The sequence below is a fragment of the Venturia canescens genome, chromosome 8 (assembly GCF_019457755.1).
Source record: "Venturia canescens isolate UGA chromosome 8, ASM1945775v1, whole genome shotgun sequence".
NCBI classification, from domain to species: domain Eukaryota; kingdom Metazoa; phylum Arthropoda; class Insecta; order Hymenoptera; family Ichneumonidae; genus Venturia; species Venturia canescens.
Window position 1 is genome coordinate 7071051 of NC_057428.1, and position 12123 is coordinate 7083173.

The 12123-nt window shown below is 33.9% G+C and overlaps 1 protein-coding gene across 15 annotated transcripts in view; it reads left to right on the forward strand.

The window, feature by feature from the left end:
• The first annotated feature begins 5947 nt into the window (after nt 1-5947).
• The window catches only part of LOC122415452 (uncharacterized), a 181459-nt gene continuing 175283 nt past the window's right edge, over nt 5948-12123 (forward strand). For 11 of the 15 annotated variants that reach the window (XR_006261927.1, XM_043427583.1, XM_043427585.1 and 8 more), the window contains exon 1: nt 5948-6127. Coding sequence is in view for 10 of the 15 variants with exons in the window: in XM_043427583.1 (XP_043283518.1) it covers nt 6064-6127 (64 nt within the window). In the remaining 5 variants the exon portion in view is untranslated. Of the gene's footprint in view, nt 6128-6238; nt 6281-10092; nt 11162-11811; nt 12018-12123 lie in introns of all 15 variants that reach the window. The other 4 variants (XR_006261929.1, XR_006261930.1, XR_006261931.1 and 1 more) reach the window with 4 other exon arrangements.

The window sequence follows — 12123 nt, forward strand, 5'->3', positions numbered from 1 at the left end:
AATTATTTGGGTTAGTCACTTTGAAAAGATAAAAATTTCAACTCTGATTTTAAGGTGGGCTGACTCGACCATGTCTAGTGCGCAACTCCATACACAACATACATATAGTCCTGAGAATGAACAGAAATTGGTATGGATAAACTGTAAGCTAAAGAGGTGGAAAAAAGGGACTGGAGGGTACGACCAAACTAAATGTAAGAAAATATGACAAAAATACATTGGATTAGACATTTTTATTTGACAGAAGTTTTAAAAAAATTATTGGAACTTATTTACATTCACCCAATTATTAATTTGGATGAACTTCCGAAAAGCCCATACCCCCAATCAATCTGAAATTTGGTATACTTATGTATTTCGACGCGCTAATTACGAATATGATATACAAAATGGCCGCATTTTTCATTTTCAAGGTCAAATTTCGAAAAAAAAAGATTTTTCTTACGTATTTTACGTTTATCGTGATAAATATAGATTTTAGAGAAAAATGTTTAAATAAAAGTTGTAGGTCATAAAAAAATAGACATTTATTGTTCAGTACATAATCCGTGTAGAAGCAGTATTTAAGGAGAAAAACACGAAAACGTTCCAGAATCTCTATATTTCGCCAAACTCTATTGGTTTCGATATCATGATCTACTTACACACTTTACCACGAGAAGGTTGGAGTTAGGTCTCCAAAATGCATTTTTTTGTATTTTTTTATTTTTATGATTTTATTTGTAGTTCTGAAGATTTCCATTCATACACCCACTTATTCCCATCCGCACGCAAACACGCATACTCGTACACATACATACGCGCGCGCGCACAGATGCGTAAATAATGAAAACGAATGACGTTTGGAACCACCTCAAGTTTGAATATTATTTTCTGGCTCAAAACGATTTTTACGAACTAAGGTTCGAGCCACCTCAGATTTCAATAGTATGTCCAAACCCAAAACAGCACGATGAGTAATAGGAGAATGGGCACCGTTGGGGGGGGGTCTGGAGCATCTTTGGTTGTGTGTGGAATCGTTGAGCGGATCTGGAGCATCTTTGGATGTGTGTGGAATCATTGGGTGGGTCTGGAGCATCTTTAGATGTAGTGCAGTTTTCCCATCATATATAAATTTTCAACAATTTTCGCATTTATCTCCGAAACCACTGGTTCTAAACAAAAAATGTATAGAACCAAAAATGTCCATTACTTAATGGCCTACAACTTTTATCTAAAATATTTTTCTCTAGCGTCAATATTTATTGCAATAAACACGAAAAACCCTGAATAAATCGTTTTTTTTTCGAGATTTGACCTTGAAAATAAAAAACGCGGCCATTTTGCTTATCATATTCGTAATCAGCGCGTCAAAATATATAAGTATACTAAATTTCAGATCGATCTGAGGTATGGGTTTTTCGGAAGTACACCCGAAACGTCCTCGCATCTGAATGTCCCCGTGCCTAAACATCTTGTGCCACAAATGGCCGCGTCCGAACAGTCGGGCCTTGTATTTTTGGAAACTTTTTTTTCAAGAAATTGATTTTTCGGGAAATTGTACCTTCGGGGAATGGAATTTTCAGGAATTGAATTTTCGAGAAATTGTGTTTTCGGGTAATTGTTTTTCGGGAAATTGTATTTTCGGGGAATTGTATTTTTGGGAAATTGATTTTTCGGGGAATTGAATTTTCGAGAAATTGTTTTCGGGATATTGTATTTCGGGCAATTGTTATTTGGGAAATTTTCCGCAAAGCCTAGGTATATTCCTCCATACTTTTCAATGTCTAAGCATACTCCTTCATGGTTTTCGTGGCCCAGGTATATTCCTCCATGGTTTTCGATGTATGGATATGTTTCTCCATAGTTTTCGCGGTCTAAGTCGACGGCTCTATTGTTTTCGATGTCTACGTCGACAGCTCCATGTTTTTCGATAGCTAGGTATATTTTTCCATAGCTTTCGTCGTCTTGGTATGTTTTTTCATGCTTTTCGAGGTTCAGATCAACGGCTCCGCAGTTTTCAAAGGCCAGGTATGTTTTCCCATTGTTTTCGTGGACTAGGTCGACGACTTCATAGTTTTCGATGTCTAGGTTTACGACTATAGGGTTTTCGACGTCTAGGTAGATGTCTTCATATTTTTCAATATATATTCGACAATTTTATATTTCCCGATATTTAGGTAGACGGTGCAGTGGTTATCGATATATTTCCTCATAGTTATCGATATCTAGATCGGCGATTTAATCATCTACATTGACAAGGCAAGTTCGGACGTTACAGAAGACCATGAAAAAATATCACTGGACACCAATGACCATAAAGCTGTCGTCTTAGATATTGGATGCCATAGAAACGTCTCGTTGGACATTGCAAACCATTGACAGTATCCATGTCAACATGGAATCCATCTCACGAAAAGAAGAAGATAGTTTCAAAAATCAATTCTCTAAGTAACCAAATGGAGCTTTTCAAAAAAAGGAATAGAAAATTAAAATATCATCCCATTGCATAGGAATTTCCCACTCTTTCATTGGAAAATTTTATTTGCTGAATGGATAATCAAAATCGTGGCCATTTTATTGCTTGTAAAAGGTTTCAACTCGCATGAACATAACCGCACAGTTTTCGTCCGTTTGCATGGAAAAATTGGCTGAACAGTAATGTTGATTGTTTTTGTCACATAGAGAAAAGCACTCAACTTAAAACAAATCGTTTTAAAATTTGTCGTTGAAGACGAGAAATGTATTTTTTTTCCTAAATAAATATTGTCACGCCTCTTAAAATAAGTGAAATCAGAAAAAAAATAATTGAAAAAGTAAAAAAGGAACGCCAAGTATTAAAAGGTCGTGACCGTAGTTTTAAATGGTTTTCTATATCTGCATTGTCAATAACAATATTTGAAAAAATTTTTAACTATGAAAAAATATGAGATCTATTGTAACATATACAGTGAATGAATTACGTTTCCTGTAGGAATTCAGAATTTTGGAAATAAAACAAAAAATGAGATCATTTTCTAACATAGCCAAGTACAGCGAACGAATTAAGGTTCCTGTGGAATTCATTCGTGTACACTTTTAGCCCTAATCACTCACTTCTTCAGGAAAATTTTTCAGCAAGCGTCACACAGCAACAGAGGTTTCTAGAATGATTCTGCAATTATTAAGAGATTAAGAAAACCCGATTGTTGACCGAAGAGCAGTGTTGCAATTTTGAGATCGCTACATATTTACCATTGATGTTCCGAATACATTATTTTCTCCAATACCATTTGTAAATTTTCCATGACTATCTTTATCAGAAAGCTCCACATCCATGGGTTCGGTAATTACGGTTTCATCTACGCCCACTATTTTTGCTGGTTTCTGCACTGATTGGTTGGTGTACACAATTTTCCTCTGGAACTTTTTGTGAAACCAATGATGTCGATCATACAAAAATAGCAATTCTTTTGACCTGTCGGTGCAGACCATATCAAAGGTTTTGTGAATTGCAAGGACTCTTGCTTTCTGGACTTATTTCATCGTGTCAACATTGTCTTACACCGACTATAAACTATATTGGGTATCCAGTTCGCATTTCAGTATATATACTATTTTGATACCGAAGCAAACCTCATAAAAAGATTTTAATCGGTCTGATAAAGGTCTTCGGTTTTTTTCCACTTCCAATTTGCCACGAACAAAACAAAACAAATGTGGACTGTTACCACATTCATGGGAGTGATTTCTTGTAACATCGTACTCTACAGGAGCTACTACAGATGGTCGGTGCATAGGTTGTTCAAAGAGAAACGAATCCGTAACAAGAAAAGGATGGTTTAAGATCGATGAAGAAATTTCTCTTCTCATATTACTTGTAGAAAATGAAAAAAAAATCAATTAAGCAGAATGTAAACCAAAGAACAATCATGTCTGCGATAGTTTTATATTCAAGTTTTTTATATAATTTTCCCCAGTTTCTAGGTTATTGCATCAAGAATATATAGATCTTTTTTTTGTGTACAGTTCAATGTAAATCATGCATGTGTAAAACATTCAAACAACTATTTTTTGACGTTTTTTTTTACTATTTTTTGTTATTTCTCATGATTTTCGACCGAAGTATGCATGATCAGGGCTACTAGCTACTGGATTCGGATTGAGCTGCTTGAAATTCGTAAAGAACAATTTTAGCCGGTTTTTTCCATGGAAGCAATATTTTGGAGACGTATGAGTTAAATACACGTCCGGTTTCGGTTTCAGCGCATCAAAATACAAAAAGAGCGTACTCGATTTAGATTAATAAAACTCTTCCCATACCCATCGTAGCGATTTTGACCCATTTTTAGCGATTTTTGCAGTTTACTCAAAGGTTTTCGGGTATATCAGCCAATCCGACTCCGGATCCAAATTCAGCGCATCAAATTACATAAAAAACACCCCCGATTAAGGTCGAAGACAACTTTTATCATGCTTTTAACAGCAATTTTCCGCCATTTTTGCGATTTTTTGGAATTCACACAAAATTTTGGGAGTGATTAGTCCATCTAACCTTTGATTCAGATTCAGCGTATCAAATTACATAAAAAAGACCTCCGAGTAAGGTCGAAGACAACTTTTTTATGGTTTTAACAGCGATTTTTCGCTATTTTCGCGATTTTTTAGAATTTACTCAAAATTGTGGGGGTCTATCAGCCAATCTGACCTCAGATTCAGATTCAGCGGGCCAAAATACGTAGAGATTGATGAGTCTGGTTTTCGGTAATGAGCACTTTTTTTTGTGTGACGGTGTAATCATTCATAAATTACGAAAATAGACAACATTTTGGACTTTAAGGAAGTTGAGGCTGTACAGTCATTTTTTTACCCAAAAGTGATGACCTATACCTTTGAAAAGTTAGGCCAGTTTACAGTTTGGCAATGTTGCATACACTTTAAAGAAAAGTTGGGGAAAAAGACGAAAAACTGGTGAAAGCACAGTCGAAAACACGAACGGTGACGATCCTAGCCTCAAAAAACTGCACGGGGAAACAGATTATTATTAATATAATCTCAGCAAATCTCCTAATAAATCTGAAAAAATTGACATTATTCATCAAGCCGTGCTCATGTTGCCCAAAAAATTTCATATTTTTAGCATAATTTTTAACGGAGATATACTGAATGTGTCTTGACTTCCATAAGATTACATGTTATTTGGTCCAAATTGTTATTGATTTTTCTCAGCAACGACGCTCCTAAACTGTCTGAAAATTTAACTGATTTTTTTTTACACTTCACTTTATAAGATGCAATCGGTTTAAAAGCAGTGACATCATTTTCATTCTAATGCCTCAACTTCCTTAAGGAAACTCTTTAAACTACTGCTTAACCCGTCAGCAGTCGCGTCGCGAGAAAAAGTCTCACATTGCCCGGCGGTGCGAAAGAAAATGTTTTTTTTTTTCGGAAAGAAATTTTTTTTTTTCCAATTTTGTGACCCCTATTATTAAGTATAATAGTTATTTGATAAGTAAAAAAAAAATTGAGATTATTCTCCCATTTTTCAAAGTAGTTTCCTATATTTTGAAAAAAAGTGTGAGAGAAAGTCTCATATAGCGCGACCGCTGACGGGTTAAATTTCTCCCAACGATGACAGGTTCGACCAGTCACCATTACATATTTATTGTTATGTTATATATTTAGTGATCAACGATGCTCCCGGAGAAGGTTACAAGGAATCCTTCAACATGTCTTCCCTTTGAAAGCCAGGATTGCGAGTAGTCTTTGGAATGGAACGAGGGACCTTTTGAAGTACCAGAGTAACCCTCAACGGAGGTTTCGTTCGCTTTTGAGATACCGACGATCCATGATCGGCTGTATCTAACGAGAGTGGTGTGTTACGTTCTGGTGCGAGCAGCTCGTCATGCACCTATCGGTTGTTGTTGGAATGAAAGGTATCTGTTTTCCTTATTTCACTCGCGCCACTATTCATGGGATCGCTCACCACTCTCGAATTGAAGACATTCGTTGTTGCTTTCCGTCGTCGATTCATAGTTTCGTGTGTTTTTAATAGCTTGAGCAATTTCATTACTACTCCATTACACTACGACAAATACGTGAAAAATGGTTTCTCGAGCTGGTTTGGAATACAATCGAGGATGCTGGGAATTAGATAAACAAGCTAAGGGTATCTATACATATATATCTGGATTAGTCATTTATGATTTTTATACGAAAAACAATTGCTTTTTAAAAATTATTCATTCGATGCGATTTCGTAATGCTATGGATCAAAAAGTAGCATACATCGATGAAATTATCCTACATAGGCACCAACCAGGTATACACGCGAAGTGACTATTATTTCTTAACTATATGTGACCCTGATCTAATGCATCGTTGAGAGTTGCTCACAGAGAATATCGGCACACGGCTATAGTATGCATGATGTGATTCAAGCTTTTTGAAAGCGATGCTATTTTCAGACCAGATAGCAGGAATGCGTTCTGAAACTTCTACCCATGTATCGTAACGGCATAGTCAGAGTTATTTCTGAGTTACTGATGGTTATAAACGTAAAAACTTCGGTATCATGAATAAACATATTGATAGGTCCAGTATAAGTAAAACCAAGCGTTAGTTTTGCATGTCGCAGGAATCGCTGTTTATGCATTGAATTATTAATTTGTTGGTAATACAGGTATATAAAATAGTAGCGACTATTAAATATGTTGTATTTCGTCAATATATATAAGAATTACAGTACATCATGCGAGAAAATAGTGAAGAATAAATAACCTTAGAAAAAATACATAACAAATTCACAATGACATTCGAACGTGATCAGTCTGACTTTCATAAGCCCAATAGAGGATCAATCGCGAAATATGTAGAATGTGTCGTTATCAATCGGTTTAACCGCTATTTTGTTTTATTACAAGTGAAAACTATTCCGTTGTCTACTCATATTGTACGTGTGTCGTCTTCTAGAAAGGATCTGTATTTATTTTCTCAGTGAATGTTCATAATATAATGAAAAAATTTTTCTATTGACTTATTGTATTATAGTGCAATGAAAGCTAGATTAAGCGCCTGTGCATTCGCTGTATTTCAAGACTTGGTCTAACTTAACCCTTTACCGCCCGAAAAACACCTTCGTATGTATCCATATGTAGAGGATTATTCACAATGAAAACGTCATTGAAAAAATCCGTAAGCTACCTTGTCGACTATTTTCGAGGTCGCTCTTTTCAATCGTGCCATTTGAATTTAGTAAAGACTCTTTTTTATCATAAAAATCCTCTATGAGGGAAAAAACGTACAGACAAGTACATTGATGCATGATCGCCCGTTTCCTCATTATATCACAAAATTATAAAGAAATATTCCTAAACTTTACGGAAATTTATTTTAACAAGTTAAAAAAAAATAAACACACCACTCTAAAATATTGCGATTCTTTAACATCCAAAAGCCTCGCTCGAAAAAATTTTAAAAACCGATGCCTGATTCTTGTAATTTTTTTCTGATGGAGAAACAATTAGAAGTGCGAAAGTCACCATCAGAAAGCAACCATTATTGCAATACTGAAATTTATCATATCAAATATAATATCATACCAAAACATATTGAAAGTCTGTACCTTAATATGAAAAATGATATCAAAAATCAATTCTCAAAGTAAAAAAATGATGCTTCTAAAAAGAGCAATAGAAATTTTTTTACATGTCCGATTGCATGCGAAATTTCTATTCTTGAATGGGAGAATTAAACTTGCTGAATGAATAATCGAAATCGTTGCTGTTGCTTGTAAAGAGAAAAAAATTTTCGTCGAATGTGAAGTGAATCGAATTTGAATTTGCCAAAAAATAATTGAAATCGTAACCATTGTTTGTAGGCAGGAATCAGAAGCTTTTGATTAATGCCTCCATTGGTTGAAATTACCGACCGTGCATCGTTATTTGTTGCGATTGATCAGAATTCTGACGGTACCTGGACCGCTGTTGAGCTGCAAAAACAATGCGAAAATTTCGCGTGCATGATTAAGTAAAAAAATCCCAGAAAGATATCGGATATATATGTAATTTAAAAGAACGGTTCTAAACTGCGCAAACGAGATTTTTATTAAAAATGGAGACACAAAAACGATGTACATTTTGATCGAATAGAGGAGAGACATCGAGTGAAACGTTAGACGTTTGGGATGATATCGATCGGTGGCTAGAAAGATGAATGGATTTACGATGAATGGAGAGGATAATCCTGGGTCTAAAAGCTACAGAGTAGGAAAAGACCGTGGGGTAAAGAATGCATATACGATCACTTTATATTATATTTTTTCCTCAACCATGCACACTAAGTTTTTGTATTTTTTTTAAAGTTCAACAACGATTCAGAAACCGTCAGAACTCTAATCAATCCCAACAAATAATGATGCATGGTCGGTAATATCAACCAATGCAGGCATTAAAATCGAGAGCTTTCGATTCTTGGCGACAAACAATAATTACGATTTTGATTATTTTTTGGCAAGTTCATCAATTCAAACTTCACACGTGATTAAAATTTAATTTTTTTTTTTACAACAAGCAACAGCAATGATTTCGATTATTCATTCAGCAAGTTGATTCTCCTATTTAAGTGTAGAAATTTCACATACGATGAGATATTAAAAAAATGTTCTATTCCTTTTTTAGAAGGTCCATTTGTTTACTTTAAGGATTTATTTTTAAAATTATTTTTCAATTTAAGGTTATGGACTTTTAAGATTTGGTGTTGTTTTTACTTTTATAAAGTGTTTTTACAGATATCATTCCTTATTGAAAACCAAAACATAATGGCATTTTGGTTAAAGTGTTTTCCTTAAGTTTTCACAATATTCCAATTCGACACATTTTATTTTCGATTCAATAATCATATCATATAGAAAAAATTTCATTTGCAAATAAACTTTTAATAAATTTTTAATTAAAATGTTTTTTATACGAAATGAATATTGAATTAGAAATGAAATGTGTTAAAACGAAATATTGTAAAAATATATATATTTAAACAAATGTACTCATCCAGAGTTGCTGAAATTCCAATCTATAAATAATACATTACCCATTACAGAAATAATGGTAATAAAATATTGGTAATAACAAATGTAGCACGCAACCATTGTGCATTAAATTAATGATGAACAATGCAAAAGTATATCATTTTTCATTACTGTCATAATAAATAATGCCAAAGTTTTTCATTATCCATTACTATTGTAATGATTAATACAAAAGTGCTATTTTATACATTACTATCATAATGAATATTAGGGAGTATTAAAATAGTGCATCAGTTCAATTAAGGGATTACTTTGAATAATGCAGTGCTTCGAGTAATAAAATATATAGCAACGATTGGTTCAAATTGTTGAATCATTTGACGTAAAAATAGGAGGCTGCTATTTGGCTAGTAAATATTTTTAAGAATTATGTGAAACATTATGACAGGTATAATTTCGTCTTATTTTAAACGATCTAATGCTGAAAGCGTACCTTTGGCATATCGTCCAATTCGAGGAATTTTTGTAGTCTGAAGTCTTATTAACTGCTATAGTTTCCAGGAATTTGAGATGTTTTGATTTCTTATAAGGTGCTGGACTCGGTGACTTCATTCCATTAAGAAAAATAAATAATGAAAGTAAACCAATTGAAAAGGAAATGTAATTTTGCTCGAAAAGAGTTATATAAAAATGTAGCGATTAGTATATAATTAATCAATACTGTGTGAAGTAATGATGGAAACAATTTGATAGAATCAAATGAATCGTTTTCGTTTTTACGATGAGTATATTGGAAATGGAGCGAAATTTCCACAATCTCACACAGTTTTTTCCTGACAAAGTAACAAGCTGAAAAGAATCAACTGATTTTTTTTTTTTTGCGGACTAAGGAAACAATGCGAATAAGAATAAGAATGAAAAATGAAATTAATTTTTTTTTCTCGATTTAATAACAACTGCTTCAATAACGATAAAAAGTACTTATTTGTACTAAATCGGCATACATAATGTAAAACAAAATCGAAACTTACTAGATTGCAAAAAATTGAAAAACTATCTAGTAACTGGAAATCACTACATTTGCTCAAGAACAGTACTTTATTTTTCAGAGAAAGTGTTATGTCTGTGATCCGTTCATTCGCATCTCAGTGTTGCTGTTTTAAACATGTGATTTACAAAAGGAGGTGAATGAAAACAGAAGTAGTTGGTCGTACGCATTGTATTTTCAAACTAATAACGAACGAAAAACGTAAACAGAAGACATACACATCCTGTGGCTCTCAAGGCCTAAACCTATCGATACCTTTTCATACTTTCGCATTGCTTAAAATCGTTTAGTACGAATAAGTTCTCGTTCGAGAGACGGTGAAATATTTCGCGCGACGTTTTGCTTGCATCGGAAACAGATAATTTATACATTCATTTACTCCATTATTTTTCACTTTTGCTGCACAATATTAAGAGGATACTTTTTTATCGTATTTTTTTCAAGAAAGAACTGAATCCTGTTTTTTGTTCATTTTTCGTTAATTTCGAATAATTAATTTCGAATAATTTTGAGAGGTTCCCACTCTTTTTCTTATTCTCAAACTCCAAAAAGGAAGAATTTTTTTCTATTCCACATATATTCCTCTACTTTTCTCATTTGCAATTTAACAAAATAATAATTTCGTTCGATTTTCTTTTTTTTGCGACATTAAATTTCCTTTTTCATTTCTTTCCTTCTGTTTTCCATTTTCCTCGATAAAATAGAGTTAACAGACTCACCCCCGCGGAAAAAATCAAAACACGATGCGATACCAACGACTTCGATGGTCGATGCAGATTCCCTCGAATCTGTTGGCTTGGCAAACGAGGATAGCCTTAATACAGAGTTAATGAAATTAAGAGGCGTAAGTATCGATGATCCCGATGATATCGATACTGATAGCCGTATGGATACGGATATTAACGAGTTAGCTACGGAATCAGTAACTCCCGCCGAGATTTCTCAAGATTCGCAAAAAAAACTCAAAATCGCAGCGCCGAGAATCGCTTGATGGGAAATATTTTAAAGTCGATCTGAACAATTCAGTGCTAAGTGGTGGAATTATAGCTATATGCCAGCTCTGTACACCACCAAAATCATACAAAGGAGGGAGCATTAGAACGACGTCGAACTTTACGTCACATCTCAAAGTAAGTGCTTTTGTCATTTTTTTTATAATATAAAATTATGTGGAACATTGAACTTTTGAATATTCCAAACTTGACACCAACTATTCCACACTTTCGAAAAATTCAATGTTATTCTCATATAATTGCAAATTTATACTTTGATTTTATTTTATAAAGTGTTTATCTATTCATATTCTTAGTCCATGCATTCAAAAGATTCGGAGGAGTATAGAAGATACGTTAAAACTAAAAGAGGACAGAAAGCCTCACCCACACGAGCCCGATGGAGGTGTCAATTCGATCAAGAAAATTTTTTTAAAAATGTTGCTGCATTTGTGCTTGACAGTATGGCACCCATTAACACTGTCACAAAAGCTTCATTCAGGCGAATTTTCTACAATTGGATTTATTCTAAATTTATTCCTTAAATACTCATGATTCATCACGATTGCACACACACACACACGCGTGCGTGCATGATGAATCAATCAAATTTGATAGAAATTGAAAAGCATAACTTTTAATAAAATGCGTTGAAACAGCTAATAATTATGATACCAAAATAGTTGAAGTATATCTATAAAATTTTCGATTTCAATTCCGAATTGCAATTGTTATTCGTTAATACCCATTATTATCAATTAATGTGTGTGAAATGACATTTCCTACAGCCCTAAATATAAAAAAATCTAATAAGAAATTGGAGCACATTACGCGTTATTCTATAAACAAGCGGATAAACAAGATGTGTACGATAAGCGCTGCAGAAATTCGCGAAGCAATGGTCGCAATAGCAAATGATGATGGGTTCATCCGTACGACAGCAGATGTATGGACAGGAATAAAGCGTCGGTTTCTCGGTGTAACAGTGTCATAGGTGAGTTTTCTTGGTTACGAAATAGATTGCAGCAAAAATTTTGTTCAGTAGAACTATTTCAAATATTATTCTATATAGGGCTTCTCTGTCGAATCGGCCACTTTTT